The sequence below is a fragment of the Anopheles gambiae genome, chromosome 3, assembly GCF_943734735.2.
Source record: "Anopheles gambiae chromosome 3, idAnoGambNW_F1_1, whole genome shotgun sequence".
Taxonomy (NCBI): Eukaryota; Metazoa; Arthropoda; class Insecta; order Diptera; family Culicidae; genus Anopheles; species Anopheles gambiae.
Window position 1 is genome coordinate 32185421 of NC_064602.1, and position 16639 is coordinate 32202059.

General features: G+C 43.4%; 1 protein-coding gene across 1 annotated transcript in view; it reads left to right on the forward strand.

The window, feature by feature from the left end:
* Nucleotides 1-4689: 4689 nt before the first annotated feature.
* The window catches only part of LOC4578148 (1-acyl-sn-glycerol-3-phosphate acyltransferase alpha), a 39108-nt gene continuing 27158 nt past the window's right edge, over nt 4690-16639 (forward strand). Inside the window, exon 1 of the mRNA XM_001230710.3 lies at nt 4690-4705. Coding sequence (XP_001230711.2) covers nt 4690-4705 — 16 coding nt within the window. The remainder of the gene's footprint in view (nt 4706-16639) is intronic.

The following is a 16639-nucleotide window of genomic DNA, read 5'->3' on the forward strand; positions in this document are numbered from 1 at the left end:
TATTTTTGCACCAATGTGTGTGCTCAGAGGAACCCACTCACACGCAGAGTGTCTGGGAGTGGGAAACGTTAAAATTGTTTACGGAAAAATCGATCCAACCCGAATGGACGGGGTGTGTTGTGGTGCATTGGGCCGCGCAGTGTGCAACCATACGCCGAAATGCACTTCCTTCGCCGGCTAATGCAGTTTGCGCTTCGAATTGTTTAATTCGTTATTCAATGCGCCAAGGAAGCGTGGCTCGATTGCTATGGTAATGGTTGCTACTGCCTTTTTTCGTTTGACGACCGATTGATTGCACCTGAATGGAAATCACTTCCGCGTTCAAGTGGCTGGCCGACCGGCCTAGGATGGTAGTAAAATATTCATTCAAGTGCCTCAGGGCAAGGGGTGCGTTAGTATTTTGTCGATTGAAAACCTGGGGGAAAAACTGGATTGTGTTAAGTGTTGTTGCTTCGATTGTATCGAGCCCTCTCGAGCCGATCGGCCGGACGCATAATATGCGAGCGAAAAGTGTGCAGCAAGAGGGTGGAACATTTCCTACTTCTCGCCCCCCAAAACCAGGACATAGCGAGGCTTTCTCCTTGCGAAGGAAACGTTTGGGGAGGGGGAGTATAACAAACGATCGTAATTATGTTTACAATGAGTGAATCGAAATAATGTAATTAGAAAGACAAGTTTACATTTTGCATACATACAAATGAAGCAGAAAAGGAGCGAATCTAGGGGCTGGTAGGTTTCTGTTTCCCTCTTGTAGCTGATTTGTAGGTCGTTTTGCAGGAATGCGCAAAGCACGGGGAAAGCGTGAAATCTTTCACACCCCCAAGCGGGTGAAGAAGTGTAAAAGAATTTAATGAAAATGAATCAACAATGAGAAAGAATGGCTTTCGCTCTCTCTCGCCCATCTTACGCCATTCTAGTCGCACATAAAGGTCACGATGGATGGAAAAAGAATGGTTTTGCACTGCGGACGCACGGCGAGGGAGAGTGACAGTGTCGTTGATAAATTGCTTTCATCTAACCTCGTTTGTTCATCGGAAATAAATTGTGACCGAATGTGACTGAATGGACGCCGAACTGAGAGTGGGAAGGGATGTCACACCTTAGTACGATCGAGGCAATGTCTACACATTTGGAAGGTCCTGTGAGTGGGTAAAACATTCCGCCGAGCGACACGACATGCTCTGTAAGGTGAGAGACAAATTAAAAGAAGTGTTTGGTTGCGTGTGTTTGCTCCTGGGTCGAGAGTTACTTGATGAAGGTTTTTGTGCGGAAACCCTTTTTACACGAGGAATACCTAAGACTTTGGAGAAGTTGGAGCTTCTGGAGTGCATTTCCGATTGATTAAAACACAATCTTGTTAACGATGGTGCTTGAGAAGGAGATTTGAAGTGTCAGCTGGTTTTGTGCACTAAAAAAACACGAATGAGCTCTATTTTACATTTTTAATTACAGTTCAACATTTGCAGAATCTTAAAAAGAATGATTTTAATTAGGAATCTATAAATCTAGGCGAATTTGTATTGCAAATTGCATACTTTAGGGCGGTTTTGTGGACTATAGAAACCAACCGTAGAATTGGTTGTAATAAACGCCTAAAAGTATGCAATAAGCATAACGTATCGCTCAAAATTCTTCCACCACCCTGTTTTGCTCGTACAGCTAAAATATTGAACATTAAAGCTGGAAAAAAGAAGAACCCACAATGGAATACACAATTCCATCTGCATCTTTACTGCATCGACCCAATGGCGCATCACACTTCCCATCGCGGCTTACGGACGTGCAGTACGGACAACAACAATTGCCGGTCAACCGCTCGGGCATTGCAATGAGCGTAAATTTATGTCTTAATTAAAGGTAATTGAAGGTAGGAGTGATATATAAGTATTGCACAGTGATAAGACGCTCTCTCTCTCCGTGAAGGAGAAGAAGACCTTAAGACCTTTAGCGCTTTTGGTTGAATGAAGGCCGGCAGCCGCCGGCACGTCCGTTGGTGTGTGGTATTGCTGTTGATGCTTAATTGGTATCCGCACAGCGCGGTGAATGTCGATCGGAGGTTATATTTATTGTCAAATTAGCACGAACCTGCTCGGATAGGAGGTTTGGAAAATGTTACATCCGTTTTGATTGGATTGATGAAGAAGGAAGGAATGTACGGCCACAGTGTCCTATATGTTTGGTCTTTCTTGAAGATGATAGCTCAGTTAGGATTGGTTGGATCGCTTTAAACGCTAAACTGGAAGTCACAGAAGTTGGAATACAAATTGAAGCAATTTACCGTTTGAAATTGAACTCCAAGGCAATACAATCACTCTCACTTTGTAGCTCCAAAGACTCCAAAATCCATCCTAGAAAGTGAACAAGAATGTGTACACTGCATAGACTTGTTGCAACGATTCATTCTTCGCTTTAGCTCATGCAAGCTTCTTCACACCTCTTTGCTGACAGTTGCTATTTTTCATCCATTTCTTTCCATTTCCCAAGCCGCGCCAGCAAATTGATCACTTTAATTTGGAAGGATTTTTGTGCACTCATTGATTTCGAAACTCTCCCTCCTGTTCTTTTTGTACTTCCTTTATTGCAGATACTCTCCGTGTGGAAGGTGAATTCGATAGAAACGGAATACCAGCTCCAAACACTGCACCAACGGGCCCGGTCAGGATTGCACCCGGAAGACATCGCAAAAGAGTGACATAAATTTTGCCACTGAAGGCAATAAAAGGGATCAGCGCGGAATAAACGGCAGCGCTTGTGTGTGTGTGTGCGTGTATTTCCCTCCTGGGATCAAACCCGATGAAGGCTTACTATCGAAGGCGTCTTCGTTGGCTGTTAAAGAAATAGATTGCAGCTACTTGCTGGCAAGTTGGTTGTGAAGCTTCGGTGTACTCGGTGAGCGGAAGGAGAATATTCTATTAGTCACACTGTGGCAGGCAAAACACATTTCATCTTGCTTAACTGTGCGCTGCCTATCAGTAGCTGTTTGTGTGTGTGTGTCTGAGAGTAGTGGAATGTTTTCAGTGCAATAAATATAATAAATGGCCACACATCATCATCATCGCCAACACCATTGCTCTATCGCTCCCTTACGTTCATGGAAAAAGTCAAAGTTTGATATAGAAAGCTAAAAAATCCCAGCAAGGAAAAGGAAGCTCAAAAAAATGGCCTCTTTAAGAAGAAAAATAAGAATTTAAAAGTGAAAGTGAAAAATCCCGAGCAGCGTGCAAAAGTGAAAAGTGAAATATTATTACAATCTTGCATTCTACACTTTGAATGTAATATATTGATGCTGCAAGGGGCTGTGAAGCAAGCAATCGAAGTGTGTGAATGGGAGTTTACGCGGCGCTTTGACGTGGCTTCCAACACTAACCGCCAGATGGAGCTACACTCCACGGTGGAGTGTCTTTGCTCACCCTTGTCGAGATTGTCTCCATTTTTTGTTCTGCTTTCTTTTCGAAAGTGTAAAGTTTAATACTGCTCGTTCCGCGTTTGTGTCTCGCCTTTGTGTTCGTTTGTTTTAAGGCTTCCGTGCTAAGCTCCGGGCAGGCAGCTTCTTTTCAATTCTCACCGAATTTCCTCTATCTCTTACAACTCCAGATTCAGCAATTTTTCTTGCAAGGGTGTACGTTACTGTGATCATCGCGTGTGTGTGTTCATGTTTACAGCAGTTCGGCGATAGGAAGGGGAAAGCTGTGAGGTATACATCCCCTGAATGTGTGTTTGTGTGTTTGTGAGTGTGTCACTGTAGAGTGTGTTCTGTGCAAACGCTTGTTTGCCAACGTGTCTTTCTCCATCCCGAGCAAAAGCCAACCATTCGCCCTGAAAATGTCTCGCGTATCGCGTATCGTGTCAGTGTGATAGTGAACCAGTGTTCTGAAGGCGCAGTTTTGTCGGGGGGAGGTTTGTCGGCGTAATAAAAGTGCGGCCGTTATTTGTGCAAAATTTGGCCCAACATCTTCCAACCGGCGCTCCGGTAAAAGGCAAAGAGTGAAGCTAGCGCAGCGCAACAAAAGGAAGAAAGGTGTGGTGTGTTTAAAGTTTTGTCGCTTTTTGCGTGTTTTATCGCGTATCGTGTTTCAGCGTTTTACGGCGTGAAAAGTGTACAACCAAAAGCAAAAGAGTGTGTGTATGCTGATCCTACCCCGGCGGTTGGATTATGCACCGTGGGATAATGAAGAAACAAATTTAACGGTAGGTATCCTGGTCACGGCACCACGAAAACACAACTCTCGTTCTCTTTTACTGCTCGGCGCAGACTTAGCGGAGCGGTACGGCAGGGATTTGTTTTTACTGACCAGAATAACTACGAACAAGCGAAGCGAAGCCTTGCCGGGAGGTGCTATTTCTTTCACTTATTTCACTGTCTTTGGGTCTGCTTCTGTTTTGTACGGGAGAACAAGCTGTTTGCACAGTGTAAAGTTTGTTTTAATTGTTGTGCAAAAAAATGCTCATTTCCATGTCTGTTTCCCTTTCTGCTCTGGTAACCAAGGTGCAAAGGCTAGAAAATTTGTACAGAAAAAAAGGAAAAAACCCCAAAGGTAGTCTCCACTGCAGTATGAACAACAACAAAAAATGCAATGAAATATAAGGAAATAGAGCGACAACGAACGCTGCAGCAGACCGGTGAAGATACGCCGGTTCCTGAGAAGACGCATGGCAGGATTATTGTGTCCTGGCAAAGGATAAAACACGATGGCGATGGCTGACGGTAGGCCAGCTTATTCATGCCAATTATGATAATTAATGAAATGTGGACGAGAGTCTACGGACTGTTTGAGAATCCTGTACAAACCTGTTCTTTTTTTGCCGGTTCGTTAGTCCATAAACAAAATGAGCATATTTAAAATGGATCAAAAGAAAGGGCGGGATGTAGTGTGTCGTGTGGTGAAAGAACTAGCTTCACGATGCGGCAATTGGAAATATTAAATTTTATAGAACGTTCTTGGTGGACGTAGGAGGACCCCGTAGGACCTTCCACCATTCCCCATTTGGCTCACAATACAATAGTGATGGAAACGAGACATAATTTGCATCCGTGCTTGATGGATTATGTATAGACTGATATGCAGATTTGCTGATGGTTCATTGTGTTGTACCTTGCCAGCAATCGGAATGCACTTGATTTGTTCGACCAGCTTCAGTTTATTAGCATGAAAATTACAGCTGATTGTGCTGAGCTATGGCAAATAGTAGTTCCAGCTGGTCGCAAAAAGTGTTGTATCCTATTTTAGACCGCAACGACTTGACTGAGCGACGATGGGACAGAGATCTTCACCTTTGATTGGCTGGTCCACCGTGCAGCGAGCAGTAGTTGTGCATCATCGGAATGTTTATTCTGGAGCGAAAGCGAGTGAAGCTGACGACACTGGATGCTCATGATTTGCATGTCATCAATATTTGATCGAGAACGCGCCACAGAACGGAAGCTCCGGAAGCTCATAAGCGGAATAGCATTACAATATTTTCTATGTCTGCGCAGCAAAAGACAACTCTGGAGCTTAGACTGATGAGTTTTTGTTTTATTCCATTCCGTGATGGAGAAGCTTGTTTTTTTTTCTTCTTCTGTGCAGTTGAAATAGAAACCAAATGTCTGCTAACACTCACAAAAAAAAGAAACAGAAGGTAAAGGTAGAACCCGTAACGAGAACTGTTCCTTTTAACTCCCATTTGCTGTGCTACGTTCCGGATGGGAGGGGAAGGTTTTTCCGGCGTTGGTGAGTCAAGTCTTGATGAATGTCAATAAAAGTGATGAAAAGCGAGAACGCGCGGTTGTGAGGGGAGAATAAAAAAATCGTCCACGAAGGGAAAATATCGCTTGGAAGACACAGGGGCCGGTTTCGCGTCCCACGACCAGTAAGTATGGCATCGAACGTGACTGTGTTGTCTGATCAGCTCTGGGGATGTGGAGGGGATGTTCTTGCAATTGCTTGGAACCTTTGAAACGCGTTGAAGGAAAAAAGTCAGCATCCGACTTTTAGCATCCGGTATAGCACGAGGCGAAGATACTAGTTAGTGCGTGTCGTACGCTTTTTTTCGCTCTTCTGCTTTAGCTCTAGCATTCTACAAAAGTGAATGTTTGTTTTGGGTGAAATAAGGTAGCAGTTTATTTGTAAGTTCATATCGAGAGGGGCAGAACTGCTACAATATTAGGAAAAATCAATTCGTGCGTCTTGTGATTCTTCGCATACATTTTCGTTTGCTCTGTGATCGATCGATGAGCAGCGTCCAGACAGTCAAATTTCACCAACCCTAGACATGGTTGATGGTTCCTAATAGTCCCCTGGGGAGGGAAAGGGCTCGACAACGCCAAATGAACTAGCAGTAAGTTGTTAAAAAAAAAACCCCTGCACTCGTGATGCGTAGTTTTTGGTTGCAGATGAAGCTAGAAAGGAATAAAGCAACGCGTTTTTAAAGCAAAAATGGCATAAACGTGTTTTTGATATGCGAATTGCATACCTTGTGAGTCGAATGTGAGTCGAACAGCCTACAAGTATGCAATCTGCGTTACAACAGCTAAGGCAACTAAGGCTATAAGTAAAATGTCCTTGTTGGCAACGGATTGGTATTCCTTAATGGGATGTTATGCAGTGTTTTGCTGTTTCAAAAAGGTGTTTGTGAGTTTTATAACATTTTGAATGGAGCCATTGTATCTTGTGACAGATGAAATAGATGCATATTGTTATTAATGAATTAACCGATGGATTTCTACGTTGTAGTATATTTGGACAGTGATATGAAACATGTAAAAGATATAAATGTTGTGGATATCTTCGTCTTTATTTGTTATTGATGAAGACAAAGCTTTGCCTCACTAATTGTCTTACCATGTCAGCAAGACCATTTTGGACGACTTTTCTTGAAAGACGCACTTACACACAATTAGTGTGCCTCGAAACAATCAAGTAGATAAGTAATTGTACCTTTTTTGCTATGAGTACAATAAAAAGTACAAACATATCTGTTATACTTTTATGCCAAGACGCTGTTGCTGTTACTACTGCTGCAATCTCTTATTTACACATTTTTATAGCACTTCAGCCCTTCTTGGTGCGGCGTGAGGACTCCCGAGGATGTAAAAGTTTAATGACCGGTGCTCGTTTAGTGCCCAATTTATGAAGGCCAGTTAGACACGGCACAAAATGTCATAATTTGCGCAGTTACGCTACAAGAACTAGAGCCAAGTTTTTTGGGGAACCTAACTTTGGGTTTTTTTGTGGGCTTGTGGGTGAGCCCCCTTTTTGTTGTGAATTAAAAACGTGACCGGTGCGTAAAGGTTAAGGCTTAAATTAAGTTTATACACCGTATCATGTCATAGATTGAGAACAACAAAAAAACCCACAAAAATATAAAGCAAGAAAAAGCCGTGTACAGGTTGTTTTCATAGTAGGAATTCGACCTTCGCCAATCACCACGAACCAACCAAAAAAAGATAAAGCCCTGTGTCTGCAGCTTATCCTTAGGTTGTTCCGTTGACACTCACGTACTTTGTTTATGTCTTGCCATACTTGTGACGTGGCCATCGGGTCATGCTCGTAAACACGGTAGCTGAGGGATAGATCCCGTCCGCAATAAGTACGCAACCCTACTTTTTACAATAACAATGTGACATCTACTTTCCCCCGGTTGATGAGAAGCTTTCGGGAACTATTTCGGCAGGCAAGCAGGGCACTAGAACCTTTTCCTCCGATTTTATGTCTCAAGTTTGGGACGTTTGGGAAGATTTGAGGTCGCTTCACTGTTTCCCAAATCTTTGTACCTCTTGTACACCGAGCGGAAACGAGTTTCGCCGGCCCGATCCCCTTTACACTCGGGAGCCAATAAAGCAACTCAACCTGCAATCGTAAATCAAACCGTTAACACGTTCCTGGCACGTGTGTCCTTAGAGCTTGAGAGTCGTTTTTCTTCTTTTTTTCTTTTGGAATGGTTGGTTCCCCTTGTTTGGGTTGGCTTCAAACAACATACGGGAGCAAGATGTAGGCTTTAACCAGTGCCAGCTTTATGACCTTGCTTGGACCTGAATCTGGTGGTGCTAAAGCTGGTAGAGGCCGGAAGTAACCCGTAAACAATACGGTTCCGTTCCATGTAGCGTCGTGTCTGCGTTTTTTTTTGTGTGCTTTCGTTTGTCATGTATCCTTTTCAAGGGCTGGTTTTGTTGCCAATTCTTTCCTTCTGTACGGCCAATCGTGGTGGAGCGGTGTACAGATAAGGCACGATGAAAATGAATTATGTCTTTTCTTCGGTAAAAGAGGGAAACGCAACGGAAATGAATGCTTATGTTGAGGACGATGGGGATGCTAGACGTGTTAGTTTCTTCGATGCTGAAAGAAAGGCATATAGAAAGTTAGAATAAATGTAAAATAATACAAATATCAAAATTAGGATCGTTTTGTACAGTGAGTTGCATACTTGTAGGCGGTTATTATTACAAAGTATAAAGTATGCAATCTGAGTGACAAACCTCAAAATTGTCTCAGAATATCATAGAACTATGTCCTCGAAGCCCGAAATAACCAGTCTACAGGTTAGTGCGAGTAGTTCGTACCATTATTACGCTCCCATTTGACCCTCTCATCCCTACGCATTGACCGTCTTGCGTTGCGTCTGTTGGCACGTTCGTATCACTCTCACCGGTGCCCGCGATCCGATCGGGATGCCGGAAGGTGCTTTCGGCTGCCAATCAAACGCCCATATGTCATAGGAAATTATGTCCTAATTGCATGTAAATGTAACATAACATCCACACCAGCAGCGTCCCGGTTGCGTGCGAATGTTCCGGAACCGAGCGCACTTCACCGTTGGCAGCCCGCGGGGTGTTAATGCGAAACGAAGAAGGTTGAACACAATACGCCCACACGAGCAGAAGTGGATTATGGGCGGGTGGGTGTGCTCCCGTTTTTGCAAAAAGTTAAGAGAGTCGGAAAACGGATGTTTTGTTGTGGATTTCTTTTCTTGGAAGGGTGTAGCGTAGTGTTCGAAGCGTCGGTTCATTTAATTACCACAAACTATAGCAGGGAAATTTGAGCACAGGCGAGAAACAGAGATGAAAAAAGTGTGCTTCTTGGGATTGCATGATGAGGGATACATGTTTGGTCGGGGAAAAATGGTGCAGCAGAAGGTGTGCCACTTACAGCAGCCTCATTGGTGGCTGGCAGCAGATGGTCTTATTATTATATTATTTACTGTTCACTTTCCCGTTCAAAGACAAGGAAATGCGATGGAACGGTAGGTAGGATGGTCTTAAATTTATATACAAGTGCTAAGTAAACATAGGGCTGATATTGTAGAAGAAAGAACAAAGGTGTTGTGTAACGATTGTAATAATAATAATGATAATCTACAACGAAGGCTCAGCTGTTTCATGAAAACAATATACTGTTGGAATGTTTATTTGATATGGGGTAATTAAAAGACACATGGGGAAGACAGATATACAAAAGACATATAGAAAAAGAGGTGTACTTGTTCGAGTATCAGTTTTTAGGTAATCAATGGTGCAGAACCTGTGATTTTCGGAACCCTTCTGTACGACATCAGAGCATTAGATTTAGTTAATGGTGTAAAACGCCTGAAAGTATGCACTACATTTCTTTTTGAAGTAGTGTGTTTCGTGTTTGACGTTAATGTACCCTGATTTAATCAAAGTTAGAAGATGAGTTGATATTCATTATCTTTCATAAAAGCAATACAACAATGAATAAGTTTTTAAATGCACTTATAATTATCTGCGATACTATTAGATGGCGAATGAATTGCATATTGTCAGGCGGATTTGCTGAAAGTACCAATAGAGTAAAAAGACAAAAAACTTTAATTTTTAACAGAAAAAATAGCATGTTGAACCATTTATATCCTTACTCATACTATGTTGAACTACCTACACTATATGTTTTAGCTTTAATGCTAAAACCAGCTGTATAAATTACACAATGACGAATGACTCAATCAACGTATCTTCATGCAAGGGTATGAGGCAAAAGTTTTCAAACTGTCGCGACATCCATGGTCCATGAGAGAGGAAGTTTGGCGACAGTAAACATGTATATATTTCTTGCCATTTCCACTCGGTATTATTTTTGTTATTTATAGTGTGAGCGTTGCTGACAAATGCGTTCTCAAGTTATGCCTCAGTGTAGTTTCTATTAGATAGGTTTAGTTATGAAACGATAGAAAAAATGTGCCCTTGAAAATAAATTACTGCTAATTTATTAAATATGTTAACAAGAGAGATAATTTAGAAATCATGTCTTGGAAATGTATTCATTTCTTGTAACAAAATATGTTATTGATGATAACTGAACCTCGATAAAAGCAGATTGCCAGCATCTCCAGCTTAGCATGAGCTTAACCTAACGTTAGTAAGCTAACGTAACTGAAAATGTAACACAACACAACTTTTTCGATCATAAATACTGTTTTAATTAGTATAAACACAATCGATACATGTTATTTGCTGTGTTTGTGTGTGTTTTGCATACAACTTTGTTGTTCAACAAAACAAACAAAAATGGCTTTTGCCAATACTGTCGTACCATTCGGAGCGCGTTCCACTATCCCCTTTGCAGCCCCCTTTGCTAAGATGCAAATAAAAGTCTCCTTTGGGAGACGAAGCTTGTCTCGAGCGCCCCAACAATGATTCGTATATTCACCTCACAACGGGAACACGGGCAGAGCCTTCTCGTTATGCAAATCAGTATCGATTTTCAATTCCAAATCTAAGCCAAATTGAAGCCTCCCCTATTTTTCTGACCCTCAAAAGCGGTAGCGCAAAACAGGCAACGTCTAGTAGAAGCTTCTGTCCCTCTGTGTTGGTAGGGAGTGTAGCTTTAAGACGTCGCTTGGAAAACTTACCACCAACGAAGCAGTAGTTCGACAGCCATGCAGAGTGGCAAGGTTTTGATAAAGAAACATTGCCATTTGGTCGGCCGGATAAGGCCATTTTTGCTCGCGTACAGTGTAGGCATTTCATGGCGATGCCCACGAAAGGGACAGCAGCCCAAAGTACCGCCCGTGTTCGTGCGTGGTTTCGTCTCGAAGAGGCGGCAGAAAATGCAATCCATTTCCACCCCTCTGCCAGCCATTTGAAAGATGGCGCTCTGCTGGAACGATATGATGCTGGGTATAAAGGGAGAAGAAAGCAATTGCAACCGATGGAATGGGCAGCCTCCCTTGCGCTACTAATAAAAGGGCGAAGCAAATATTTTGCACCCAGAGTTTTTCACTTCAATTGTACCTCGGGGGTTTTTATGAGAAATGCTCTCACGTCCAAGAAAGTGGTCGTTGCGTGGCCCGACACCTCCCCGTTCTTGGTTGCCGAAAATCTAAAGGTTATTGGTTCCGAAGGGGCAGCTTTTAAAGTTTATGTTTATTCGTTTTTTTCCTGCTACCTTAGTTTCGTGTCGGGCAAGACGTCGGGCAAGACGTCGGGCAAGACAATAAAAAATCCCACCACTGCTGCTCCTCCCTGAGGGCTGGGACAAATGTGTTGTGTGGCGGCAAATCAGCAACAGCCGGTGCATGTTTGGTAGTGATAAAGTTGAAAGTGAATTTTATTCGACAGCAACCGCGCTCACCAAGCATCAGGGTGGGTCGCCACTGGGGAGCAGTTTCTTCTGGCGGAAAACCCAGGCCCCAGCTTAGCTTTTGGAAGGGAGCACATACAACTAGTAGTCTCAAGAAACGGAACGACACATTACTTGCTGTCCTGTGCTTGTTGGTGGCTAATTTTTGCAACATTTGTCTTCGGACGACTCTTTCCTGTTTGTCTTTACTACGAACGAGCTACGTATTACAGGAATAAAATGTACTTCCTTTCGGGCGGTAGTTGTCGTGCAACCGGAACTTGGGGGTATCGTCTTGCGCGAGCCAACCGGATGGACTGCTTTGAAGCGAATTTGAATATTTGCAATAAAATGTATCCGACCGTTTTCGCTGCAAAAGTCGCTTGTTGCCGAGAGCGCCAGAAGGGTCCGCTGTAAGCACAGCTCGGTCAGCTGGCATGCTGGCACGCCAGGTCAATGGATATTCCGGACTGCTGAATGCTCCCGCTGCGAAAGATAGGACAAAGGACCGGAAAATTATGTATATTTGCTTTTAGCTTATCGCACTGTTTTCATAAATATTAAACTAGAATTTATTGGAGCGTTTTCAGCGCTGACGTACTGAGAGCACAGCCCGGGTGAGTGGGTTCAGCTTTCTGGTTCGGCTAACGGTGGGCTAATGGTAGCACCGTTGGTGGTCAACTCGCGCGCGAATCGTCGGCTACAGAAGGGGCAAATCGTAAATCAGAGTAATTATTGGAGAAATATAGCATCGTGCAATAGGCAAAGTGGAATGTTTTGTGTTACAGTCAAATTAGACACCGGTAATGGTGCTTTTTGAAGCAGCAAAATGTTTAATTAATGGAAAATTATTTAGTGTTTTTTTGGAAATGTAGGATAATACTCTGTTTTGGTGCTATTTGGATTCATTTTCATTTTAAGTTAGAATATACGATCATTGAATGTTGATCTATTAAAAAAAATTGTCCTTATTCTTCCTTTTTTTGTCAATAAGCTTTTAAAACACGAACTGTTCTTGAGGCTCGAACCGTTCTTAAGTTTTAGGAGCGCCTAAATGTATGCAATACAGCTGTTTAGTATTACTGGAATGACCCAAGTGACATTTGTTCTAAATTTTTAACCATGATCTGCTCGAATGTTGCTCGAGATACCAAAATATATGGATTTGTGTGTGATAAAACGTGTAGAAAGTGTCAAAATTTCGTGTGTGCGTACGAATAACCGTTTTTTATTGGATGAAGAGGTCGTCCAATTCTTTTTAGATTAATTTGTTTTAATATTTGGCAAAAAAGAAGGTACTTTTTGTAAGGCGTTATTTGATGAAAATTCGATTCGGTTTTTTGTATAAAATGAATATGCGACCAGTAATACGAATTGGAAAAGTTATTTCCTACAGAATAGAGAAAAAAGCATCGAAAAATACATCTCACAGTCGATTTTAAAGAGCTTATAATTTAAGTCCCTTAAACTAGTACAGTTTAAGGGAAGTTTAAGGTGCCAATTTAAGGGAAATAGCTCGAAACCCTGATTTTAGAACTCGAAAATGTCAATTGGGGACAGCAACAAATTCAAGAAACTAACAATAACCTTTGTTGCATACATTTAGGCGCTCGAGAATCATATATTTTTGCCAGCACATTTTTTGACCATTTTTCGTTCATAAATTTTCTTCCACTAACATTTCACTGTGTGCAGCAGTCGATTCCGGCCGGCATGTTAACATGTTGCAGTTTTGATCGCTATAGCATGGGTCGATGCAAAACGGGTGAATGGGTGCGCTTTCAGCCGGTTCCATTCAGCCATGCATATCCGCTCGTTTGCTTCCTTTTAACGTAGTTTGCCCAAGGACATTGCGTTATTGGCAGGGCGGCGGTTTGAAAGAGCTCGTAGATTAAACGCCTGTGGGGGGAAGCGGTTAAGACTGGCAGTAGGTTCAGACGAGACGATGAGTTCGGTCGAGTTCATTGGTGCCGTGCATTGCTGGGAACGTGCAACGTGTTTCATATTTGTTCTTTCAATTGAATCTTCAGAGCTTTTATTTTAACTACTAACATACGTAGACGTACGTTACCATTTTCCCGCGAACGTACGACGTAGCCCAGGTACCCAGGCTAACGTCATCTCGATCCGTTAGCAGAAAAGCCGTAACGTCAAGTTCATTACACTGTCGAACAAAAAAGAGAGAAAAAGGAATCGCGCGTAAAGCTACCGAGCAAGAGAACGCAACGGCGTTTGTCGCACTTTAATACAATAAATCTTTCACGATTTCCACCATTTTTAGGACAGTGTCAAACGGGTGGATGGAGGCGGCATTCAGGATGGCAGTAGTAATTTTCCGCCTTTCGACACCGTCAGTGGCGTGGAGCCCGACACCATCCAGTGAGAGGCCTCTTAATTAACAATAATTTAGGAAGTATCACCCAAATGGAAAGTCAGCCGGAATGGGACCATTGGAGCCTAGAAACAGTTTCCAGTTGCTTCAGCTTCACGCCACACCAGGCAAATGGTACGGACGATGGTGCGTGTTTCGGATGCTTGGGACGGTTGGAGCTCGTTGTGCTTCAATGACCATTAAGATCATCTACAAACGATAAGCATGGCGCGTCTCCGTGTCACCGAACCACCGAACACTGCGTACAGGCTTTAAAGTGTTGGAGGTTTTACGCCTGCCAACAGGCAAAAGGCGCTTTCACTCTCCCAGTGGTGTAGGCCTGCCAATAGGCAATGCTTTCACTCCCCCAACGGGCCCGCTGACGATGATGATAGCGCGGTAGTGGTTAGCATCGAACCGTGACTCGTGCTGTGCCTGCCTGGATCAGTGGTGGAATTTTGGGGTAGATTTCTTTAAGGTTTAAATTGGGAGGAAAATGTTTAATGGTTCAATATAACGCCAGCATTTTTGGGGGAACGATTGGGTGGTTGGATCGGTCGGATCATCTTGTTTCTGTCACTGCCGCTCGATGGTGGAATTAAACGGCTGCGGAATGTTTGTGGGGGCCCCGGGATTGAAGGCACAGTCACGGTTCACGTCAGCATGGAAGAAGGATCCATTGGAAGCCGTTCTTGGCAAGAGGTTGGCATTGTTTGGCAGCACCAATCTACGAAATTTCCGACGCTGGTTTTGCAAACAGAGTGCGGCGGAGTGTCGTTGTTTCTCGCTTTCGGTCGTGGCTTTTTGAATCGAAAATCGATAGCAAATTGGTTCGCTGTCTGCACCAATTCGGGTATGCAGGCGTTCTAGTCAGCTAGAAGCTGCCGTTTTCTCTAGGAAGCATTTTAAAGTTTGCCCATTATCGGATATGATGCTCTGTGTGTATGGGCGCGTGCTCTAGCGGAATGGGCGCGGAGGTAAATTGAATTTCGTGGCAAATGTATTTAAGAAATAAAGCTAAACAACTCACAACGCATCAACCCCACTGTAGGATAATGCGGTAGCACTTGGGTTTTTTTTTGGGAGGGAGAAGCACTTTACTCCACGTTAATGTGTTCCCGGAGCTCCAAAATGGTACGGTTTTGGTCGTTTGCCGTTGTTTGTAAGTTGTGCTAAATGCTGCCGCATGGCCGTTTGGATCTGTTATCGGTTTAGTGGAATCCTAAACATGACTTCTAACACACTCAGGAAAAAAGGCCTTATGTTCATGAAGTTTCATGTTTTTATCACTTCAATGCTCGCCCAAATACCACATCTGGCTGGGAATCAATCGTCAAACGGGAAGCGATTTCAGCGGGAAGTTCCCCAATTTCTGTAGAGTTCCCTTTGGGAGTTCTCCCACGGGGGAATAGTGAATTTTTCGCAATTTAATTAATTCTATTGCTCTCAGCACAACTTGCCCGGCAAGCTTTGCCGTTTGGTTAGATTGTGCGTGGATGAAGTTTCTCCAATATTTTGCTAACAATTCTTACATCCCTGAAAGGTAATGTGTGTGTTGGAGATGTGTATCTGCAGGCAAACCTCCCCCCGAATGTGGAATGAAAACTTGGAGCACCGAAATAATACAGAGGGTCCAACGAGTGTCTGTGTTGATGATGATGATGTTCCGGCCTCTCAATGTCAGTGATATGTTTACGAGCTATTTGAACGAGCCTCCCTGTCCCGAGAATCGAGAATCGAACAAATATTGACTCATCCTCGCGCACAATCGACATTTGGCAATATTCCAAACCCTGAACGAGAAAGGGCCATGGAGGAGAGCTGATGGACCATTACGATGATGAGATCTCAATGCCGGTTTTCTGCTGTTGCCCTTTACGGTGCTGATGATGATGATGATGTGGGCTGTGCTGTTGTTCGGGGTTTTTGTGGATTCGTAAATGTAATGCCTGGTGCGGTTTGTTGTTGGTTCTGTTTGGAGAAGAAACGTTTAGGACGCAATGGATGAGGAGGATGATATTGGAATGTTTGCTAATGCATGACGCATGGAACCCCAGCAACCCCAGGCCCAGAGAATGAGAGCCCACCGAGCGAATCGAAAGGCAAATAGGTGAAAGGATGCTTGAAATTTTCACACCTACGGGTACAGATTCTACATGCCAGTGCTGTGGTATGTGAGGACCATCAGCAAACAACTCCAACCAAACACCAACGATCACGCCCAGGATGCAGGAGCGCGCTCGTGTAAGTGTGGCACAAAAGTTTGCTCCATTTCGTTAGAGTATTTGATTTGATTTTCATAAGCCGATGGGTTTGGATCGGGTAATGGGGAAGAATTTGGAGCCGCATATCACAAAAGTCCTGCTCACATCTCGACTGGCGTCAACTGAACCGTTCCCTGCGGTGCCAAGGTGCGGTGTTGAGGTTTTATCGAGCGTTTGATTAGTTAAATAAATATCGAACCATTTACGTCCTTCGCTGTACGCAGTTTTCTCCCCTTCCTGAGGTCTTCTCTCGTTCCCTTGAGCATCCTCGATATGTGTCTGGCTTTTGATTGGCTTCATGTCCTTCGCAGTGTGCGAGATGTGTCTTTGGTATGTCGCAATGACGTTCGCAACCCAAGGATGGTAGGATCTAAGTGTTGAGGTCAGCATTAAATTGAAACCACGCTAGACCGTTGACGGTATGGGCTTTGCATTGCAGAAACCAAACT